Here is a 24,919-nt window from a genome sequence, read left to right as displayed (position 1 = left end):
GACCACCAGTAGAGAGGGAGGATCTTCTGCTCACTTGACAAGCATCAGCAGTTTCAACTGTTACTTTGTCCGCTTTCCAGAAACAGGTGGCACCATTGTTACAGAGCTCTGTATCTATCAGAACCATTTCAAGCCTCTTGACTGAAGGACATTTGGTCTCACGGTGCCCATTACATGTACTGCCTTTGACACCCACTATCGCCTCCGTTTGCAGTGGTGTCATGAACGACAAAACTGGTTTGCTACAGAGTGGAATCGGGTAGTTTTCAGCGACAACTCCAGGTTTAGTTTGAGCGCTGAAGATAGACGTGTTTATGTCTGGAGATCTAGGGGTGAACACCTCAATCCTGCCTTTTCTGTGGAGCGGCACACTGCCCCCACTGCTGGTGTGATGGTCTGGGGGCCATCGCATATGATAGTCGTTCACCTCTAGTTGTGGTAGGAGGGACAATGACAGCTTAGCGATATGTTCAGGACATCCTGCAGCCACATGTGTTCCTCTCATTGCGGCTTCCAAGAGGTATTTTACATTAGGATAATGCTCGGCCGCACACACAAGGGTGTCACAGGAATGTCCCCACAACATTACCACACTTCCATGGCAGCCCGGTCACCAGAGTTATCACCAATACAACAACTAACCGACCTCCTCCTGACATCTCCATCTCAGTGTGTGGCGCCACCATAACTCCTAGACAACACGCCCGCTGCCTTGGGGTCATATTTGACTCTGATCTCTCTTTTGCCCCCTACATCCAATCTCTGGCCCGAACATGTCAGCTGCACCTCAAGAACATCGCAAGAATCCGCTCTTTTCTCACTGTGGAGACGTTAAAAACGCTTATTGTCGCCCTCATCCACTCCCGGCTCGATTATTGCAACTCGTTGCTGATCGGCCTCCCCTGCACCAGACTCTACCCTCTCCAGTCCATCCTGAATGCCGCAGCCAGGCTCATCTTCCTGTCCAGCCGCTACTCGGACGCCTCTGTCCTGTGCCGGTCACTGCACTGGCTGCCCGTTAAATACAGAATTCAATTCAAACTCGCTACCTTCATCCACAAAGCCCTCCACAGTGCAGCACCCCCCTATATCGCCTCCCTCATCTCAATCCATCAACCAGCCCGGGCTCTCCGCTCTGCTAATGAAACCAGACTGAGCGCCCCTTTAATTCGAACTTCTCATTCCCGCCTCCAAGACTTCTCCAGAGCAGCACCGGTCCTCTGGAACGCACTACCAAAGGCTACCCGAGCAATCCAGGACTCGCAGAACTTCAGGCGTGCTCTAAAAACGCACCTCTTCAGGGAGGCATACCGCATTCCCTAAACAAACCTCTCTGTACTCCGCCTGATAACATGCTCCCTGACCTACTGACTGCAATCCCTGCTAGCCATCATAAACCGCTCCTGCAGTCACACCGTTTCTGCCGTCACACGGCTAAATGTCTGACCATTGTCTATGTGTATAGCATCGCTCACTCTCCACCTCGCCATACTGTGCACATCTCCAGCCCCTTTACCCTCTGTATCACCCTATTACTTGTAGTATGTAAGCTCGTTGGAGCAGGACCCTCACCCCTATTGTTTCCATCAACTGATTACCATGTAACCGTGGTTCTGTAATGTTTGTATTTTGTCTTTCTGTATTCCCCCCTGTCTATGTAAGCGCTGCGGAATATGTTGGCGCTATACAAATAAAGATTATTATTATTATTATTATTATGGGACCATTTGGGACATCAATTTTGACAGCCTATGCGTTTGCACGATCAAGAAGCTCAGTTACAGCAAATGTGACCTATTTGCCACAGGATACCATACAGAACCTGTGTGCCTCCATGCCCACCTGTATCACATCTTGTATCCAAGCTACAGGAGGTGTAACAGGGTATTAGAACCTTCTGTGTCTCCCATATCACATCTTGTATCCATGCTGGGGACGGCTCAACAGGGTACTAGAGCCTCCATGCCCACTCATATCACATCTTGTATCCATGCTAGACGTGGTACAACAGGGTACTAGAGCCTCTATGCCTGCCCATATCACATCTTATCAAACCTAGAGGCAGCCCAACATTGTACTAGAGCCTCCATGCCCGCCTGTATCACATCTTGTATCCAAGCTAGAGGGAGGCTCAACTAGAGCCTCCCTTCAAGTGTTCAGTTTTCCGCAATAAATCATATCTTGTATCCATGCTGGAGGCGGTATTACAGGGTATTAGAGCCTCCATGCCCGCCTGTATCACATCTTGTATCCAAGCTGGAGGAGGTACAGCAGGGTACTAGAGCCTCCATGCCCCCCTATCACATTTTGTATCCAAGCTAGAGGTGGTACAACAGGGTACTAGAGCTTCCATGCCTGCCTGTATCACATCTTGTATCCAAGCTAAAGGCGGTACAACAGGGTACTAGAGCCTCCCTTCAAGTGTTCAGTTTTCTGCAATAAATCACTTACTTATATCAACGTAACAATCGCACACAGAACGTATCATTTGACTCCAACAACTCCTTCTAGGTGCTTTTTTGACAATGAGTGTAATATAATTATTTCCAAGCTGCTGTGCTCGTTCTATGTTCTGAAATCAGCTCAGCCGAAGACCTGATTAGTTTCAGTCTGCCTCTGCAGCCAGCATGTCCCCAGGAACCAAACAAAAATACATAAGCTGGATTCCAAATTCTGTATTTTGAGACAAAATATAATGCCCCAGTGGAGCATAACCTGAATTTTAAATATGGCAAAACTGTCAATTGGCTAAGGTTGTATTCATACAAACAATCTTCACATTTGAGTTCCATCTGATTGTGATATGGACGGAACTCACATGGGAAAAGAACCTATTGATTTCACTCACCCGTGTATGACCGGGCCGCAATACTTAGGGACCTCTAACTCCCTCCTACCCTTAGTGATTTTCTCCAACTTGCAGTTTTAACTATACAGTCCCTTGCTCTTATTCTGCTGCAGTTGTACCTCAGTACACAGTCTGAATCACAGGTGTGTTAGGTGATTCTCTACTTACAAGAACTCTCTATTGCCTCCCATCTTCAGTGTGGCTCTTCACACACTAGCAGGCCTCAGTATGCCCGCCACAGAACTCAACCTGGTTCCATGCATGCCCACCCAACATACACTCTTAGGGCAGCAAACTGGGTAGTCAGCACTGATTAGGTCAAACAGGATATCTTCTGTAGATTCACTGGGCAGTGGTACACAACCACCCACAGGTTTCCTTCTGGGAATGACTTACTGGTCTCTCAGAGAATATGGTCTTACACCAGTTGCAATTTTTCAAGGCTGCTTCCCTGGCAGTAAAGTGTGCACAGTTCTCTTACAGTCCCAGAGCCCTTTTCAAAGCTCACTGCACGCTACCTAGGGTAATGCGGCGCTGTTCTGCATGCTACGTGTCTCTGAGATAGTGCAGCTTAATAGCAAGCTCTACTCTTCACCTTTTAGTATATTTACTGCTACAAACTGCTGTAAGCAACCTTGTTATATAACATGGCGGTAATCATAGAGCCACATGGCACAATCTCAGAGCAACCATACATATGACCAAATACCTAGCTAGAATGCTTAAAGTTACAATGTAGAATATACATTTTTCCACTGACAGCCTGTGAACAAACCGCACATTAGGACATCACGGACATTTTCAGCAATGCAATGTACACTGATTGGCCACTTGCTCTTTCACGATTGGAGCTTCCCTGTATAGAAATTAGACCCATGACCCCTGAATGCAGCATAAAATGGGTTAGTAACAGGAATTTCTGCAACAAATGTGCCGTGTGTGAACATACCCCTTGGCCTTCCATTTCATGTACCCCATCCGCAGTAGTCTCTTAACAACTGGGGGTCTGTGTATGCCTTTTGTTCTCTGCTGTTCTATTTTGGAGTTAGTTTATTAAATACATGAACAGTTCCTCTTTTCTAATTAGTTTGTTTTCCGACACTCTGCATGGCGTTGTGTTGGTCTGTTTATCACTCGATCATATGAGCTTAGCAAGATATTCAAATTTAACACTTGTTTTTCTGATTAAACCATTGAGACGTGCAGGCTATGAGCCCACACACGTAAACATTTCTGTTACATGACCATGAGGGTAGGAAAGGCCTGAAACATAGGAAAGCTGAGTAACAAATGGTTTGACATATACATTTTCGAGAAAATGTAAGAAAACTCTTTTGAATTACCTGGATTTCATATATGTGCTTGTGGAATGTTGCTATGCCAGGGTAAAGCACATGCGCACTATCATCCTTTCCTTATGCAGAGAGGCGGATGATGTATGGGATGTGATGATGAACATAGCATGATGATGTGATGATGTGTGTTGTGGTTTACGCAGGTTTGGCTTTCCTGGTAGGTACTTGGCAGTACTGCTTTGTTTTTCAATAGGTGGGTGTAACGTGAGATTGGCTATCTCTGTCTCTTCGAAATTCCTGCACTTAAGTCTCTGTTGTCTGTGGACCCTTGATGAGGGCTTGTGAGCTTGTGTTTTTTGGCCAAAATATTAACCAATACCTCGTATTTATCTGTACTTTTTGGTACATATCAGTAACATGCAGTGTGGCTTTGAACACTAGGGGAGCCCAGGTTGCGGTGCCAGTGCCAGCGTGGGTCACCAATGAGGTGCAGGGCAGTCTGCTGGATTGAAATATGGCATCACTAACAGGTTGTGAGCCTGCATGTTGCACTACACGTACTGTGTGGTCTGATTCCCTGTATATTCTTTATATATGTGCAAGAATAGTACTAAGCAGCCACCCCCCTCAATATAAGGAAAGTGTGTGATCGATTGTTCATCAGTTCATCATGGCTGTCTGCATGTTGAGGGATGTGGTGCTTCTACCTGGCCTCTTGTATTAGTACATTTGTAAGTAAATGGCCATTTGTTGTAATTTTTTTGTAAGCCTATGTTCCTTTTTTTGTGTTTTTCATTGATGTTAGTGTAGGGACTCACAAGTAAACTGATTGATCGGTTCTCTTGTACTTTCCCTTTAAACCAAATGTATAGAAGATGAAGACATGTGATTTACATGCAAATTTTACCTTGGTACAGTGTTTTAAGCTATGACATTTATCAACAGCTTGGTAGATCCCAATCTAATCTCATTAATACCTCAGATTTTCGACAATCTAATATTCATTTATTTCAAATACACATATCTGCAGTAAAAGGGTTGCCATCTATAACCTTACAATATTCTAAAAAATGAGCTTACTATTGTAAATGCTACATACAGTAAATGCACTACTCATGCTCCCCATTTTTCCTTGTAGCTAACAAAGAGCACCACTCAAAGTCAGCACCATCTTGGCCGCTCATGCTACATCCACTTTTAAATCTTAGTAGCTTGAGGACGTCCTGAAATGTTTTTTAAACTTTTTAAGCAGTGGTTGTTTAAACAGAAGAAACAACAAGATAAAAGCCACTAACAAAGTCAAACAAGTTGGAAGAGAAAGGACCAGCGACAACAAAGTGCCTCCATTTCTCCAATGGCAACTATGAATAACCGACTCTGGAAGCTCCTGCACAGACATATAGTTGTGGGAGAAATTACAAGTGATCTGCTTGACATCAGGGATGTTGATACTATTGGATGTAGTAAGTATGTCATACCAGCTCAACTTACAGCAGTCAAATGAGTTTCTACTTAGGTAAATGGTATTAAGGCTCCTTACGAGAGGTTGGTAAGGACTGGATATTGGTATTGAGGTTAGTTTGTTTTCATGGAGATCTAAGCACTGAAGATTGAGATCCATCAATGACCTGGGAAATGTAGTGATGTTATTTTCTGATATGTCAAGCGAAGTCAAGCTCTGGAATTTAGAGAAATCGATGTTGTTCACAGAGTATAAGCTATTCCGAAGAGAAAGACATTTTAGCATGTTGGCGCTATTTTGCAAAAAGTCAATGCTTTTAAGTTGGTTGTATGAAACATCCAGATGTGTTAATGTAGTTCCAAGGAAAATATCTTGCTTGTCCAATTGTAACCCACAGCCTGACAAGCGAAGGTACTCAAGGGATTGTGTATTCCTAAGGTCCACACAGTTTTGGTGACCTACAATACTTGTTGACGTAGAACATAGAGAGATCAAATTATAGCTCAGATCCAAGGTGCTTAGACTGTTCATGGTGCTGAAAATTTGTCTGGGCAGCTCTTGTAGTCTATTCTGGCTGAGGTTAAGGTAGCGTAGCTGATGAAGGTTGGAGCTGGGCTCTTCGAAGCTTATCTCTGACAGTCTACTATTACTGAGATCCAGAAAAGTAAGATTGCTTGTAATGTGTTTACTTGATAAATCAAATGTTTCTAAGCAGTTCCAATTCAGTTTTAGATAAGACATAGATGTCATGGCAGGAAGAAAGTTGGCCGGCAAATAATCAAATTGGTTTCTGCTAATATCCAAAACATTTAAGTTGGAGAGATTACTTAGGGTGAAATTATCCCACAGGTAAACAGTGGTAATTTGGGATTGATTGTTTCCGAGTATGAGGAAATCTGCAAAGGAAGAATTTTTATCAAAGTGCTTGCTATAAAACTTCATTTTGTTGTCAGATAGCAGCAATGTGTGTAAATTGTGGTTCTGAGGCAAAAATGGAAAAAACAACAATTGGTTGTGAGAAATGTCTAATTTCTGTAGCTGAAATTCAATATCATCTTCCCGTGAAAAGAACCATTCGATTTGGTTGTAGCTGAGATTGAGCATTTGTAGCTTTGTTAGCCCAAAGTCCACAATACATGGTAGTAGGTTGAAAGCAAGGTTCAGAGTTTTCAGGTTCACAAGGTTGTCAAATGTTCCTATCTCAATTTCATAAATGTAGTTCCTCTGAAGGCTCAGCTCTTTCAAGTTCCTCAAGCCTTTAAAGGAGGATTTATCCAAACGCATGATAACATTGTGGTCCAAATTCAGGTATTCCAGGGACGTCAAATTTGGAAGGAATGTAGTTAGCATGTCCTCATTGATAGCATTTCTAGAAAGATCCAACCACCTCAGAGATAAGGCAGATCTCAAAGCCAAAGATATCAGAGTATATTTTGTGAAAATAGTGTTGTTCTGTAGTGATAGTGACTCCGGCTTTGAAGTGTCCATAAAAGCATTCAAGTCTTTATGACCCAAATGGTTGGATTTTAAGCTCAAATTGTTAAGCTCAGGATATCGCAGCAAAGATTCTTCATCTAGACTTTTCACATTGTTGTGATCTACCAGCAGTTCTTGTATATCAGATGGAAGGTCTTGAGGAATTGATGTGAGCTGTAAATATCTGCAGTGTGCCACTTTGGAGACCTAGAGTAAAGTCAACATATTATATGATGTATGCATAAAAGCAAAAAAATTAATTAGAAAGAAAAACTGCTACGCACATTAGACAGCAATTTCTAATTACTCCCCCATAAACATTCCCATTTGACCTAGTGTGCATGTTTATTTCATGTAGAAACAATAAGTTCTTTCATCATTAAGTTATTGATGAAGAAAGGGTGCAGGCTGTTCAACTTCCACAGAAAGCTACATAGTGTTTATGCAGATGACACCATTGAGCAATGCACTGAGAGATCAAGTAAGTTAAAGCAGAGAAAAACAGCAATGAAGACAAAGCACACAGCTGGAGACCATCAACTATGGAGACCATCAACTATGCCCACTGAAATGAATTGTCAACGAGTGGATAAATTGATTAGTGTGGAGAAATGAGTCACAATCCGTGGGAATGCTGATCAACTTGACTTTGATCACAATGCCATACAAAGGATGGTGGAAATCTTAAGGTATCAGAAAGTTTGTGCAAAGTGAGTACCTCGGCAGTTGACGCCCAACTTCAAAGAGAGAAGAAAGAGTAGAAGTGTGTGCTGATCTAGGCCTAAGAAGTTCAAGAGTCAAGGATCAGCACAGAAAGTCATGGTCACTGTTTTTTGGGATGACAAGTACCTCAGTAAGCTTAAGACCCTTTTAGACACAACGAGTTTCGCTCAAAAATCGCTCAAAGCCATCTTTTGAGCGATAATCGTTGTGTGTAACTGCACTGACATTGTGCAGTTTTCGTTAAGCCGTCTCTGATCGCTGATCTTTCAGCATGCTGAAAGATCAGTGATCAGTTATCAGGAATTCAGAGCGGGATACAGCTGATACTATTGTTTCAGCTGTATCCCGCTCCCTGAAGACAGGCGGGGTATGAAGAACACAGCTGTCCAGCTGTGTTCTTCATCCCCCGCTTGGAGCGCTCAGCTGTATAACAGCCAGGCGCTCCGAGCGGGGAGCAGTTGGATGTAGAAGACAAGTGACCCCGCCTGTCTTCTGCATCCCCCGCTCGTAGCGCTCAGCTGTATAATAGCCGAGCACTTCGAACGGGGAACAGCTGGATGCAGAAGACAAGTGGCCCCGCTTGACTTCTGCATTTCCCACTCGGAGCGCAAGGTGAACGCTCAACGTTTGAGCGATCACCTTGAGTTGTAAAAAAGCACACAATCATTCAAAAAACTCTCAAAAGATTTTTTGAGCGATAATCGTTGAGTCTAAACCAGGCTTTAGAGAAGCCATAAGAAGGAAGAGAACCAACAAGAATCTGAAAAGGATCCACAATCACCATGACAATGTATGATTATGTGCGACCACACACGTCTGTCAACAAACCAGATGATAAGCAAATTGGGCTGGTTGGTGATCCCTTATACACCATACAGCCTGGTTCTGGTGCCGTACAACTTCCACCTGTTTGTTCCAATGAAGGACAATCTTTGGGAACAACGATTTGATGACACAGACAAGGTGGAAGTGTTTGTGAAGAAGTGGGTGTACACCTTAAATTTTGTGAGAGAGGATTCATGAGTGGGGTTCATGAGTTGGGTTGGATTTAATGATGGCGCAAATGCTTTGATTGTGATGGAGACTATGTTGAGTTGTATCTTTGTATAGAGGAAGAGTTCCTCTACTAACGTGCAATTTGAACCATCTATGTAATTTAATAAAAATGCTCTGACCACTTTTGCATTACTTTCGGTATGACCCTCGTAGAAGGGAATGGTATGAAAACTGAGCAGTGCACTCTTGAATTTACAGACTTTACTGTCGTTGGTACTATCACCTGTTCGTTCCATTGAAGGACAGTCTTTAGGGACAGCAATTTGGTGACACAGACAAGATGAAAGTGGCTGTGAAGAAGTGGGTACAACAGTAACATAGTATGTAAGGCTGAAAAAAGACATATGGCCATCCAGTTCAGCCTGTTATCTCCCTTCCCCTCCCCTCTGTTGATCTGGAGGAAGGCAAAAAAAAGGTAGAAGTCAATTTTCCCCATTTAAGGAAGAAAAATTCCTTCCTGACTCCAATCTGTCAATCAGGATAATCCCTGCATCAACAACCCTTCTTAAGTCATAAGTGACTATAATATAATATAAGTGAATATATAATATTGTATCGCTCAAGAAAGGCATACAAGCCTTGTACATGTTTACATCATCATTGGGGGATAATAGGCTGAACTGGATGGACATATATCTTTTTTCGGCCTTACATACTATATATACTATATTACTATGCTACTATCTTTTTATTATGTGAAATTTTTCAGAGAGGATTCATGAGTTGGGTTTAATGATGGCGCAATAGCTTTGATTGTGATGGAAACTATGTTAGGTTGTAGCTTGGCATAGAGGAAGAGTTTCTCTACTAACATGAGCAATTTGGTTAACAAATTGTTTTAAATAATTTTGAAAAGGTCAAAAACATAATCATGACTTTCAACGTTACATTCATGTATACAGTCAGGGGATTACAGAGTTGACCAAAATGCCCAAAACTTACATTTCAGATATTAACTCTTACAAAGTAAAATAAAGTAATATTCAAGGTTCTGTTCCTTTAATAGCTTAACGCCTTAATAAAATAAAATAGAATCAGCCTAAATAGACCAGAAACAGAAGTGACAGTTGGGGGAAGACGAAAAAAAAAATGGGGAAAACACATAAGGAGAAGATCGGGGTGGTGAAGGCAGTTAGGCTGTGCTTGTTGCTCGTCATATTGGTGCACTTGTGTTGGAAAAGTAAATAAACTCTTCTGTTGACTAGCTCCAATAATATGTACCTCATAAGTTCGTTGGGGAGGTAAAGGATATACTTGATGGTAAGTTAGATTCCCCACGAAGATCTGGCTGTTGGGTTCCAAAGACGCATAGTGATCGAGTATTTGTGCCATGATGACCAGGTTTTCTCATATACCGTTTCACGGTCTGTAAGGATAGCTGCCAGTTTCTCATTGACCATAATCCATAATAATTTTGTTTTAATGAAATCAATGCTAGCTGATGTTTTCCTCTAGGAGCGAGCAATTGCTATACACGCAGCTTGGAAGCAATAAGATATCAATTTATGTATGTGTCTGGAGATGTTAGGGATACGTTTGCCCAATAAAGCTTCCCAGGAAGATTTTTGTAACGATAGATTAGTAATATACCTGAATCCAAAACCTACGGAGCCTGGGGCAGTTCCACCAGATGTGTAGAAAGGTACCCTCCCCTCCACATCCCCTAAAACATAGGCATGACATTCCTGGGAAACATGAGCAATTTGAATATCCTATCTTATTTAATAAAAAAATGTTCTGAACACTTTTGCATTACTTTTGGCACAACCCTCACAGAAGTGAATGGTTCGAAACCAGAGCAGCACAGACCTTACGAGCATGGTTGGTGCCATACACTGAACTGAAATAATCGTGAAATTGTATCTAGACTTTCATTCATCCAGCATGACATAGCCATACTTACCAGCTGGCAGCCACTTGGCGAGAAATGTTTTGCTCCATCAGCAATATATCTCCAGTGTAATAAAGCGTACATGTATATCAGTAAGCACCAAAAGGACACAATGGCCATATCATCAGTAGATGTCCTGCTGAAGCAAAGAAGAAAGTTGAGATTTTGTGGCACGAATAGCCAATCTGCTATGTAGAGAGGCATTCATAGGGTACTTTTTTACCACCTACTATGCAAGTAAATAAAAGAATGACAAAAGTCGTTACTAAAAATCAGAAATTAAACAATGTGACAAAAGGTGACCACAACTCATCCATGTTCTATATTGAAGAATAGGGCCGGGCTCACATGAGCATTATTTACTGCGAGAGGCACGCACGTAGCATGCAGCAGGTACACAATCACATAGTATTCTTGCTGCGTGACGCCAATTGCCATGCACTATCTTGGTGTGTATGCATGTATAATATGCGCCAAGATTGAATATGCTGTGACTTTTCTTGCGTGCGTAATTCACACAATTTGTGTGAGCGGCAACATGGCAGCCTTTGGCAGATTGATACAGTGTATTACATGCAAAACCCGCACACATAAAACGCTGAGACCATATGCTTGCGTTAGCCCGGCCTAATACACAAGTAATCTGGAAATGGGATATTTGTGAGATATATGATAGACACATCGCTAACTAGTAATGCTAGCTGTAGTCTGTAGTTATTTTATTGTGATATGATTACTGATGAGAAAGCAGCAATTGTCATCAGTACAGCCTAATACCATCCGTGGGGAAGCAAGGTTGGTGCACGCTCCAGAAGTGGGTTTTAGTGGGATGTAGAGCAGCACTCAGGAACTCATAAAGTCTTCATTAGATAAAAGAAGTTACTTTATTGTCTCCATACATAGAATATGCTGCAACGTTTCGACCAGAGTGTGGTCTTTATCAATCATGCTGGTCGAAACATTGCAGCATAGTCTATGCATGGGGACAATAAAGTAACTTCTTTCGTCTAATGAAGACTTTACATCTATTGCTTGCACGATTACTGATGAGGTCTTGTAATAGGAAGCATTACATTTATGATACAAAAGCATGTGATCATTGATGATTATTTGAAATTTCACTTTTTGATGGCCAGTTATTAAAATGTTTATCTGCTTTAATTAATCTCTTTCCATTTCCAAACCCTTTTCCAATTACAGAGGTGACTACAGGGAGGTTTGTGGAACTCTTTTGTATAGCTCTTGACCAGCTAATAATCCCATGAAAGTGTTCTGTATCCATGAGATGGTCAAGTCAAGGACTCCTTCCACAGTCCTGCTGATAGATCACATCAATCATAGATCACTTGTAACCAATGGACTCCAGTCTTTTATTGTACAGATTCGCTCAGGAGCCGATAGCTACATTCAAGGGGCTGATAAATTGACTGTCCAGATGTGAGTTTCTGTTAACAAAATAGAGATAAGGACTAGTGTTGGGCAAACCAAACCAGTAGAACTTTGCTAAAAGTTCGATTTGGCGCAAACCCGAACCTTGGTGGTCCATCTTGATTGAATTCACTGAAAACAGAGGGTGGCTCAGTGGTTAGCACTGTTGCTGTGCAGTGTTAGAGTCATAGGTTCAAATCTAACCAAGGTCAATATCTACATAGAGTTTGTATGTTCTCCCTTTGTCTGTTTCTTTATAATAATCCCCTTATATAACACATACATTTATTAAGAAAAAGAAATACAGGAACAACTTACAAACTCTGTTCAGATGTTGTCCTTGGGGAGCTTTGAACCTTGGATCCCAGCACCATGCTTAGATAGTGTTATACACTAATTTCACATGTTAACTCCCTTTTTGGGGGGGGGGGGGGGGGGGCAATGTCTGAAAGATTTTCTGAAACCTTCTATGCTTTCTAACCAGCTGATAGCCGTTATTGTGGTTCCCAAAAGGCAGTTAGCCAGAACCCCCTGCCCTGTTATAGCATATGAATAGTAACAGAGAGGGTCTGAAATAGTCAACTATTAGAATGAAGCTCCGCTCTCTGGTAGACCCTGTATATATGTCTACTACTCAGGCTTCCCAATGACTTTAATGCATACTGCGTAATGCTTTATTATAATTGAGACATGTACAAGTCAGCATTTCTCTTGGCCATAAAAGCTCATCATTTAGAGCGATCATCTGTGCATGAACTGTGCAAAAATGTGAAAAACTTATAAAACACTAAACTTTAATTTGACATGCTTCTAAAAAAAGTATAAGGTTATATAGACCAAAAACGATCTTAAACTTACAATGTAATTCTTTAAACCTGCTGATGCGTCTCCAGTGCCATCCAGCACCTTTAATCGTAGCTACTGGATAGGTCATCAGCAGAGATGAGCGAGCACGCTCGTTTAAGGCTGCTACTCGATCGAGTAGCAGTCTCATCGAGTAACTGTGTACTCGCCCAAGCAGCATGCGGGGGGTGCGGAGGGGGAGAGAGAGATCTTTCTCACTCTCCCCCTGCTCCCTCCTGCACTCCCCTGACACCCCCCCCCCCCTGCATGCTGCTCGGGCGAGTACACAGTTACTCGATAAGACTACTATTTGATCGAGTAGCAGCCTTAAACGAGCATGCTCACTCATCTCTAGTCATCAGTAGTTTATAGATGGGGGTCTACTGCTTGGAACCTCCATCCATCAGCTGGGCATCCAGACTATTGTCTTGTACAGTAGGCTGGTCATTGTTATCAGTGGACAGGGGAAGAAGTCGGGGTGTCGGCTTCAATCCTATTGAAATCAATGGGAGTGCAGTGCTGCTATACCACTTCCTGTCCAGGACAGGATGTCAGTAAAAGGAGCAGGAAGGGGAAAAGCAGCTCAGTTATCACATTGTACTGGAGAGCACGCCAAACGATCAGCTGATGGACGGGGTCCCAAGCTATGGACTCCTGGTCATCAACTACTGATGACCTATCCAGATGATTGATCATTAGTTGAAAATTGGGCAGAAAATCCCTTTAACAGAAAGAATTCCATGGCAGGCCCTACGCTGCCATGGTAGCCAAACAACACTCTGCAATCTTAGTGTGAGAGGAGAGGTGTTCAAGAGACAGAGGGAGCCACCTCCCTCTATCAGTTTATTTAAATGCTGCTGTCAGTACTGACCGTGGCATCTAAATAGTTGAACATCCGGGATCAGAACAATCTCTGATCCTGGCTGTCGTGGCCAGGTGTCAGCTGTCAAAGACATCTAGTACACACCGCGTATGTAGCAAGCTTTACTCCAAATATAATTGAATCCATGACATTTTGCCAGATCCACTGTATTTAAAGCAAACCTGTCACCATCTGATTAAAGTGATATGCCTGATGTATGTACCTGTGCAGTAGTTTAGGAGAAACTTCCATTTTATTAGTAGCAGCCACACATAGAAGTAGTTCTGCATATTCATGAGCTGCAGCTAGCCATACCCTTGCTCCCAGCCAATGATTGGCAGCTCTCTCTCTATGCACAGTAATAGGCAGACATCAGTCAATCATGCCACTGGAGGGCATGGTGGCCAGGACTAGCCTGCAGCTCATGAATGTCCAGGACTACTTCCTGTAGTCCTCTATGCATGTGCTGCTACTGATAAAATGTAATCATAGTGCCTGTCACTACTTGTTGCCCTCAGAGAGAAGTGGAAAAAGATGGTGATAGAGTCTCTTTAAATTATTTAAAGGGGTTGTCCCGCGCCGAAACGTTTTTTTTTTTTTTCAACAGCCCCCCCGTTTGGCACGAGACAACCCCGATGCAGGGGTTAAACAAGAACACCAGACAGCGCTTACCTGAATCCCCGCGCTCCGGTGACTTCTTACTTACCTGCTGAAGATGGCCGCCGGGATCTTCTCCCTCGGTGGACCGCAGGGCTTCTGTGCGGTCCATTGCCGATTCCAGCCTCCTGATTGGCTGGAATCGGCACGTGACGGGGCGGAGCTACACGGAGCCGCTCTCCGGCACGAGCGGCCCCATTGAGAAAAGAAGAAGACCCGGACTGCGCAAGCGCGTCTAATCTGGCGATTAGACGCTGAAAATTAGACGGCTCCATGGAAACGAGGACGCTAGCAACGGAACAGGTAAGTGAAAAATTTCTGATAACTTCTGTATGGCTCATAATTAATGCACAATGTACATTACAAAGTGCATTAATATGGCCATACAGAAGTGTATAGACCCACTTTGTTTCGCGGGACAACCCCTTTAAGCAGCCCCTAATGGAGCCCACTGATCTTCGAGTAAGTTGGGGTTTCTTTGAAGTCTCTATCATTTTGACAGCAAGGCTAATGCCCACATCCTGAGCCATTCATGCTGTTAAAAGTAGTGGAAACCTTGACATGACCTTCAACAGAAGGATATAACAACTGTGCGAACAGAGATCTCATGATACAGGAGGTACACTGCAACGATCAGATAATGTCCAGCAGGAGTGGTCTGTGACCACCTCTGGACTGATACTGACCTTCCATACTGAGTTTTAGTGATGGCAGTGCCAGTTTGTCTTATTACAATATTGTATAAGAGGCATACGATGTATAATGATAAGATCCAAAGTGGAAATCATAGTACAATCTCTCAGTGAGTGTTAGGGTATGGAGACTGGCCAGTGTAGGAATGTGGCGCCTAGGGCCCACCAGTAAAATTAATTCTTGGGGCCCACTGTACAGCTGCATACAAAATTTGCCTGACCCTTGTTCACAATTCTCCATATACTTCCATGGACAGGTGGCTGCTCTCCTCTGAAGTATATGGAGAATGACGCAGGCAGAAATTGTTGGACCCCTCATTCCGCAGGCAAAAACTGCAACTCTCAATGGATCCTTAAGGTCTGCAGCTGTCAGGGCATGCGGGGAATTTTAATTCCCTATGGAAGGAGGGATGATAGGAATTTAAATATTAATTTTTTTAAATTACTTAGTAGGAGAGGGAACGCACACTTTTTTCCAGTAGCAACCCTGCTGCCTGGCCTTTATCTCTTAGAGATTCTGCTCTGGCAGTTTCTGACTCTGCTACCCGCCTCATCCATCTGTACTGCAAACTGAGACCTCCCATTGCTGACTCTTGGCTCTTTCCTGACTACTGTCCAGACTGGCGGCTATGACACCTGATGCTCCAATCCAGTGCCTGAAACTGCTACAAAATAACCACGCCCAAAATGGAGTCCATAGTGGCCATGATTAAAAACAAGTCATAGAGCTCCAGGAATTTTGTGCCTCCTACCGGGAAAGGGTCGCTGCTATGCAACGAGAGATTGAAGGGTTAACAGAGGCAACTCTTGGAGATGCACAATTCAGTGCCAGATGTCCGCATGCCACTACCAGTGAAATTTTCAGGAGAGCGTCGCCAATACCAAGGTTTCCTAAATCAATACTGGATTTATTTCCATATTCAGCCAACCTTGTTTACCAGTGACAAGAAGAATGTCACCGTTGAGCAGACCACGGAGTTAAAGGGGTTGTCTCGCGGCAGCATGTGGGGTTATGCACTTCTGTATGGCCATATTAATGCACTTTGTAATATACATCGTGCATTAAATATTGGCCATACAGAAGTTATTCACTTACCTGCTCCGTTGCTAGCGTCCCCGTTGCCATGGTTCCGTCTAACTTCGGTGTCTTCTTGCTTTTTTAGACGCGCTTGCGCAGATGGATCTTCTCCCTTCGGCTGGTCTTGGAAGCATCGGCGTTTTGGCTCCGCCCCTTGTACGTGTCATCGCGTAGCTCCGCCCCCATCACGTGCCGATTCCAGCCAATCAGGAGGCTGGAACCGGCACACATCATGGGGCGGAGCTACGCGATGACGCGTACAAGGGGGCGGAGCCAAATCGCCGATGCTGCCGAGCGGAGCCGAAGGGAGAAGACGGATCTGCGCAAGCGCGTCTAAAGAAGCAAGAAGACCCCGAAATTAGACGGAACCATGGCAACGAGGACGTTAGCAACGGAGCAGGTAAGTGAATAACTTCTGTATGGCTCATATTTAATGCACGATGTATATTACAAAGTGCATTAATATGGCCATACAGAAGTGTATAGACCCACTTGCTGCCGCGAGACAACCCCTTTAATGATCGGGCAAGTTTTCCGACTACATGGAATTCCTGCTGATGTGGTTTCGGACAGAGGGGTTCAGTTCACCTCAAAGTTCTGGAAACACTTCTGCATTGCCCTGGGAACTACCGTGAATCTCTCCTCTGCCTTTCATCCTCAGTCTAAACAGTCAGACAGAGAGAACAAACCAGACTCTGGAGCAGTATCTCTGCTGCTTCATCTCCCATCTCCAGGATGATTGAATAGATTATTTAATTAACAGCAGAGTTCACCTACAACAATGCCCAACACAGCTTAACCACCCAGAGCCCATTCTATGCTAACTATGGGATACATCCTGTTTTTATTCCAGGCTTTCCTATCAGCACTCCTGTCCTGACTGTCAATCACAGACTGACGGTGTTGGTTGAAACCCAAAGGAAACTGAAGAAGCCCAGGGTGCCTACAAGACAGCAGCGACACACACCGTCAATCGGCCACTATCTTCCAGGTTGGTGATAGAGTATTGTTGTCAACCAAGAACCTAAAGGCTCACATACCTGCTCCCAAATTGGGGCAAAAATTTATTGGGTCTTTTCAGGTTTCCACAAAAGTGGGCCAGGTCGCCTTCTGCCTAAAACTCCCTGGCAGACTTAGGATCCATCTGGTGTTCTGTGTGTCACTACTCAGGCCATTCAAGGAGAACACTTTCCCTGGATGAAGCCAACCACCTCCTCTACCTGTGATGGTCCAGGGTGAAGAGGAGTTCCTGGTGGACCAGATACTGGACTCCAAAACACATAGAGGGAGGCTGCAGTACCGGTCCAGTGGAAGGGATATGACCCAGAGAAGAATTCTTGGGACCCAGCCTCCAACCTTCATACCCGTCAGCTGAAGAGGGAATTTTACCTTAGGTACCTGGGTAAGCCGGCTCCTGGGATGTCCAGTGGCCATCTTGGAAGGAGAGGACTGGTGTCAGGACTCGAGCCCGGGACCTTTTTCATTGCATGATTATTTTGCTTATAGCCCTGATCAAGCTCTACTTCTACTTGCTCCCCTGAGATCCTATTGAGACCTCCCTTGCTGACCCCTGGCTTCCCTTCTGACTAAGCTAGCCACCTCATCCTTCTGTACTGCAAACTGAGACCTCCCGTTGCTGACCCATGGCTTCCCTTCTGACTATGCTACCCGCCTCATTGATCTGTACTGCAAATTGAGACTTCCCATTGCTGACTCTTGGCTTTTCCCAGACTACTCTCCAGACCGGCAGCTATAACACCTAGGCTCCAACCGAGTGCCTGAAACCGCTACTCTGGAAATGGTCCAGGCAGAGACAGGGTTCTGTAATGAAGGTGCCACCTGTGTCTGGATGGTGAACTACAAAACTATTGTATCTGTTCATGCTTGTTGATGGATCAAACGATCCTCTCCACTGGTGGTCTGTTGGGCCTTCCAAAGCCTGTTCGCTAGCTTGGTCAGAACAGCCTACATGGTGGACAATTCGTCGAAATGACCATCCCTTCTGGTTCTCTCATTCCTATAATGCACCCCCACTCAAAGTCTGTTAAGTGGGCAAATGTCTTTGAGTGCATTGTAAAGGCATGTCTAGTGGACAATGATCTCTAAACAAGAGGTGCACTACACAAAAGTAGCCTCTGAGAGCCATTTTATTGAGCAACAGGGGAAACACTTTCACGGCTTCTGGTGGCAAGACCCAATGTCTAATCAGGCTATAGCTGTAGTCATTTATATATCTGACTGAGACAGAACATGCAATTCGATATTTCTATCTGGGTGCATTATTTTTTTTGTCATAAAGTGTATATTATTTCCTACTGCATTGTTCTTGCCTTGGCTAGTGGTCCTCTCAACTCTGAGCTGGGCATACAAGTTCCCACAATGCCAGGCTGCAGGCAACAGAAAGAAGGTGTAAGATGCGTCATCAAAAAAGACAGAACTCGAGAATACCAGGTGGCCAGTCAGTGCACCTAAATGTAACCTCAGCCAGTCTCCATCTACATAAATAGACTAGTAATTGTTAGGAAATTATAGTACCAATGTTTCTGGTATACACAGCTGTGCTACATGGTATATCCATTATGATCCCCACACACAGCTCTACTACATCCATCCTGATCCCCACACATTACACACACAGCAATCACACACACAGCTCTGCTACATAGTACATCTCTTATGATCCCCACACATTACACACAGCTCTACTACATCCATCCTGATCCCCACACATTACACACACAGCACATCACACACACAGCTCTGCTATATGGTACATCCATTATGATCCCTACACATCACACACACAGCTCTACTACATCCATCTTGATTCCCACACAAGGCAAGACAAACAGCAGTGATGTCTCCACAGGTCCTTTAGCTCACCAGATCTCTGTGGTGGTGATAGGTTGGTGTCTTCTGTCAGGACCGCTGAGTTGTGTCTGAGATAATAACAGCTTAGTTGTATTCTCATTTTGTTATTTTTGTCCTCCCTTTTTCAAGAGCCCTAACTTTGTTGTTCTTCTGTCGGTCAGGCTCTGTGTTTTATATAAGTTGTAGGACCTTCGATGACATCAACAGGGGGCAGAGCGATGACATCACCAGGGGTGGAGTATAAGAAGCACTTAAATACATACACACAGACAAGTGGTCCTTAGTAGTTTAAACTAGCCAATTTATTATATTGATCCATAGGTTGGCTGAGTGTACTGAGCCGTGTGCTGCACATGTGGGAAGGTGGGGACTGAGAGACCACTCATGGCTAAGAGCTCATTAGCGAAAACACCTTTTTCCAAGGGCCCTGTTTTAATATTAATTTGCCCCATCCCAATAAATTTCACATCTGATTGATAATAAGCATCCGTGCTGATAATCAGTGCATGTTTGAAGACAATTATTATCAAAGAAGATTACAGATTATCTTTACTGTCATTCTGAAATACTGCATTTAGCTGTAATGAACCAAGAACTTCCCATATGTCACGGTGAGAAAACTGGTCTAGAATCTCCCCATAAAATACAAAGATCATTAAATATGATCCCTCCTCTGTCGCACCATTATTAAGCTCATTTATCAGTTATATTGCTTTCTTGGAAAGCTAGGTGATGGTCAACAGAACTACCATTGAAGCTTTTACATGGTGCGTTGACCACCTTTGCTAGATTTTTAAAGGGACGGTTTTCCTTCGTTTGGAAGCTGGTGGGCCGTGACAAGACAGATTTCATTATTCGTCCTCAAAAAATTAATGGACAGGCTGAAACCAGTCGAGTCGAAGTCGCTCTTACAAAGTGGCTCTCTGTAGTGGCACATAAGGGGTCCAGAGATGGTGATCCTCCTCTGTGTTGTCTGGATTCCATAATAATGGATATTGGCAACACTTGCTTTCTTTAGAGAAGTATTTTAAGACTTGATCCACACAGCTTTTATGTCCTTTGTGCAACATATGTAGTGTTCTTGTTGGGTGTTTTTGTGGTCAGTAGGATTTTTTTTTTACAAAATACAGCATGCTCGGTTTATTTCTCCATAGACTTCTATAGGCTTGTTAATCTGCCTTAGGCCAGTTTTAGACAAGCCTACTGTATATTAGCTCCACATTTGGTTTGTGTTTTAGGGACTGTAATATGGAGCTAATAATGCTATTATACTCAATTTAAAGAAAAATCAAGCATCTAGAAATAGTTGTCAGAATCTAATGAAACTTTGCATGTGATTGTAACGTTGATATACAGGAGTGATTACAATATTACAGCAAAAGGATAATTTATTGTGGAAAACTGCATACTTGAGGGAGGCTCTAGTACCCTGTTGTACCGCCTCTAGCTTGGATACAAGACGTGATACAAGCATGGAGGCTTAAGTACCCTGTTGTACCGCCCCTAGCTTGGATACAAGATGTGATACGGGCAGGCATGGAGGCTCTAGTACCCTGTTGTACAGCCTCTAGCTTGGATACAAGATGTGATACAGGTGGGCATGGAGGCTCTGGTACCCTATTGTACCACCTCTAGCTTGGATGCAAGATGTGATACAAATGGGCATGGAGGCTCTAGTACCCTGTTGTACTACCTCTAGCTTGGATACAAGATGTGATACGAGTGGGCATGGAGGCTCTAGTACCCTGTTGCACCGCCTCTAGCTTGGATACAAGATGTGATACAGGCGGGCATGGAGGCTCTGGTACCATGTTGTACCAACTCTAGCTTGGATACAAGATGTGATACAAGTGGGCATGGAGGCTCTAGTACACTGTTGTACCGCCTCTAGCTTAGATACAAGATGTGATACAGGCAGTCATGGAGGCTCTAGTACCCCGTTGTACCGCCTCTAGCTTGGATACAAGACGTGATACGAGCATGGAGGCTTAAGTACCCTGTTGTACCACCCCTAGCTTGGATACAAGATGTGATACAGGTGGGCAGGCATGGAGGCTCTAGTACCCTGTTGTACAGCCTATAGCTTGGATACAAGATGTGATACAGGTGGGCATGGAGGCTCTGGTACCCTATTGCACCACCTCTAGCTTGGATGCAAGATGTGATATAAATTGGTATGGAGGCTCTAGTACCCTGTTGTACCACCTCTAGCTTGGATACAAGATGTGATACAGGCAGGCATGGAGGCTTTAGAACCCTGTTGCACCGCCTCTAGCTTGGATACAAGATGTGATACAGGCAGGCATGGAGGCTCTAGTACCCTGTTGTACCGCCTCTAGCTTGGATACAAGATGTGATACAGGTGGGCATGGAGGCTCTAGTACCCTGTTGTACCACCTCTAGCTTGGATACAAGATGTGATACGGGTGAGCATGGAGATATACGGGTTTCGTGTTGTATCCTGCAACATATTGCTCCACATCTGCTGTAACTGAGCCTTTAGATCGTGCAAACTCGTAGGCTTTCGAAGTTAGCATCCCAGATGGTCCCATACATGTTTTATTGGCGATAAATCTGGCAAACGGGCAGCCATGGAAGTGTGACAATGTTGTGGAGGCTCCTGTGACTCCTTTGTGTGTTCGGCTGAGCATTATCCTGCTGGATGCCTTTTGGAAGCCGCCATGAGAGGAACACTTGTGGCTGCAGGATGTCCTGAACATATCGCTGAGCTGTCATTGTCCTTCGTACCACTACTAGGGGTGACCGACTGACGTATGCGATGTACCCCCAGACCATCACACCCGCAGTGGGGGCAGTGTGCCGCTCCACAGCAAAGGCAGGATTGAGGCGCTCACCCTGAGGTCTCCAGACACAAACACAGCCGTCATCAGCCCCCAAACTAAACCTGGATATGTCGCTGAATAAAACCTGATTCCACTCATGACAGCACTGCAAATGGAGATGATGGTGGGTGTCAAAGGCAGTACACATAATGGACACCATGAGACCAAATGTCCTTAATCCAAGTGCCTGAAAGTGGTTCCAGAAGACACAGGAGCCTGTAACGATGCTGCCACATGTCTCTGGATGGCAGACAATGAAACAGTTGTAGCTGCTGGTGTTTGTTAGACGATCAGACGATCCTCTCTACAGGTGATCTATTGAAGGCATCCTCAGCCTGGTCGCCTTGTGTTCTTTCACACATCCAATGGTCCCAACACTTCCTAGCAGTGAAGCCAGAACAGCCCAGGCGGTGGACAGTTCATTGATACGACCACCCAGACTCTCGCATTCTAATAATGCGCCCCCCTCTGTTAACTGGGTGAAATCTCTTCGATTGTGTCGTAGAGGTGTCTAGTGGCCAATAAGCTCTACACAAGCAGAAAAAGAGGTCACTACACACAAGGAGCCTCTGAGAGTCTTTTATAAGCCACTTTTAGGTCCCCCTGTGGCAAAACCGTTCATCTAATCTCACCACAAATCTTATCATTTGCCTATTTGTCTGAGATGTAACTGCATGCCGAGTTTTGCAGCAAAACGACAACTCCTTCTAGGTGCCTGATTTTTTTTGACAGAGAGTGTATTTTCTATTGGGCAAATACAGATCAATATTTGCCCAGTAAAAAATAAAACATGCAAAGACAAATACTGATGAAATACGACATATGGTTGTAATGTCATCTGTAACATGTCTGTAATACGGATTCATAAAATGGACGTATCTAAATATGTTTGTCTAAAACCAGCCTTAAACAATGAAAGTAAAAATGCACACACAGAAGAAAATTTAAAAATTGGCACTAAAAATGCCATAAAAACTTTTAGTAGGCATTTATATGCATCCCATAACCCAATGTGAACTTTTCCTAATGGCATATTTCCCTATCCTTACTGATATTAGATCAAAGGATTGTATCCCTGCATATCTAGGCAGCAATGAAGTTTAGGAACCTAGGAAAGCTTTTTAACCTAACTGTCCTTAAAAATAAAGTATATGAGGTTAACAGCTTTACAGAAGAGACAACTCCGGTATGTATGAAAATGATTAGAAATAACAAGTGGTGCGGGTTACTAAGCCGAGAGACACGTGTAAGCCAAATCTGAGGTGAGTACATTCAGCAATACTGTAGTGCATGGATTTGGGTTTGTTGGAGATCTCATATATTTTTTTGCACTGCTAGAGAGAGCGAAAATCGCATCATCTTAAGTTTAAGAACAAATTCCTTCTGAATTCTTTCTGCCATTAAAGAACTAGCGGTAACAAACAAGCTGGTGGTTACACTTCAAATAACACCTGCAGTGACCTACATATAAAGTTCGGATAGTTTAATAGTGCAACTCCTTTGATTCATTCATTTGCTTGTGGGCTAGAAAACCCCAAAAGACACAAGAGAGTCACTTACCGCACATAACTGAGAGCACACCATCTTGGGTTCCACTTGAGAGGCTTGGGGCCACAGGAATGAATGAAGAAGTGGTGTCATTGCAGTAAATCACCTTAGGATGCAGAATTGGTGCTCGTCAGCAAAAGCCACAAAGTTAACCTTACAACAATAGCAGGAAATTGTGCAGAGAAGTTAGTGAAGAATCTCACTGCAAAGGTCAGCAAGACAAGTACCGTGCACTGAAAGAATTACGGGGAGCAAGTGCCAATGTGGGCATCTGTAGGATCTTACATGGGGCTTGGCCGCTTAGCTGACGAGCGAGGTGCTCATGTGGTTAGCATGGCACATTCTGAAGCAGAACTGCATGTTTCTCCCTTCTAGAGGTTATTTTAGATCCTGCGGAAGGAAATAACGGAAACCAAAGTCACATGAACTGCTGTGAAATGAAAAAATTTAAGAGTAGTCACTAGACTATGCATCATCTAGAGATAGTTCTTCTTTTTGGGTTGCATTAGATTTTCTTTAGTACTTAAAGATGTTTTCTACATAATTTTAAGCAGAACCATCTTCATGGAGACTGTATGGATTCATAAAGCCCAACGAAACCCCCTCTGTATCCCATCATATAAAATCAGAGGAACAGTATAGCTTCACTTAAAGGAGTATTCCAGGCTTTTACTATTGATGCCCTTTTTAAGGATAGGTCATCAATAGTGGATCGGAAAGAGACTGCCCCTCGGGATTCCCGCTGATCAACTAATCCTCCAGCCCACTGTTAGTGCAGCGGGGCCTGACACTGTCATCAGTTTCAGGGCTGGAACTATCATAGATGGCCTCACTACCATTGAAATCGGACCCTTATCTTGAGGATAGTTTATGAAGAGTAAAAGCCCGTTATATGGACAAGAGCTGTTTTTAGAAGACAACCCTTTTAAGTAGAGGCATCTATTAGATGCTCTATGGGAAAGAACTCTGTGGGTGCTATTACATTCACTAAGAAGTCCCCGAAATTAAAGATGATTGTACACACTAGCACATGCTGAGTTATTTCTAAAAGTGCATGTGAAAGATGCCCCTAGTTAACCTTTCACTACCGCCCACATAGTTTTTACATTTAGCACTAACAGACACTTTATCCCTCAAAGTGTCTTTAAAAGCACTGTTCCACCCAAAACAATTATCTCATTGAAGGACCAACCGGTGGGACCCCCAATGTACCCCTGAGTCCCTCAAGAGAGTGGTGAGTATGTGCAACAACCACTTTGTCACTATGGTGGTACTCGATGGAGATGGTTGAACACTTTGCATGGCTGAGTCCTATAGAAGTGAATGGAGCAATGGTCACACATGCG

General features: G+C 43.7%; 1 protein-coding gene across 2 annotated transcripts; it reads right to left on the bottom strand.

The window, feature by feature from the left end:
* Positions 1-5,126: 5,126 nt before the first annotated feature.
* NRROS (negative regulator of reactive oxygen species) lies at positions 5,127-23,963 on the bottom strand. Of its 2 annotated transcripts, none has more exons than XM_066598122.1 (4): positions 23,859-23,963; positions 23,586-23,679; positions 10,764-10,890; positions 5,127-7,288 (listed from the first exon to the last, which is right to left on the bottom strand). In XM_066598122.1, the coding sequence occupies exons 3-4, from the start codon at positions 10,869-10,871 to the stop codon at positions 5,348-5,350; spliced, it is 2,049 nt and encodes a 682-aa protein (XP_066454219.1). In that variant the 5' UTR covers positions 10,872-10,890; positions 23,586-23,679; positions 23,859-23,963; the 3' UTR covers positions 5,127-5,347. The 2 variants fall into 2 exon arrangements, with proteins under 2 accessions (XP_066454219.1, XP_066454218.1); XM_066598121.1 differs by having other exon boundaries at positions 10,764-10,887.
* Positions 23,964-24,919: the final 956 nt, after the last annotated feature.

The sequence above is a fragment of the Eleutherodactylus coqui genome, chromosome 1 (assembly GCF_035609145.1).
Source record: "Eleutherodactylus coqui strain aEleCoq1 chromosome 1, aEleCoq1.hap1, whole genome shotgun sequence".
Taxonomy (NCBI): domain Eukaryota; kingdom Metazoa; phylum Chordata; class Amphibia; order Anura; family Eleutherodactylidae; genus Eleutherodactylus; species Eleutherodactylus coqui.
The sequence above is the reverse complement of the archived record's forward strand: the minus strand, read 5'-3'. Positions and strand labels throughout refer to the sequence as shown.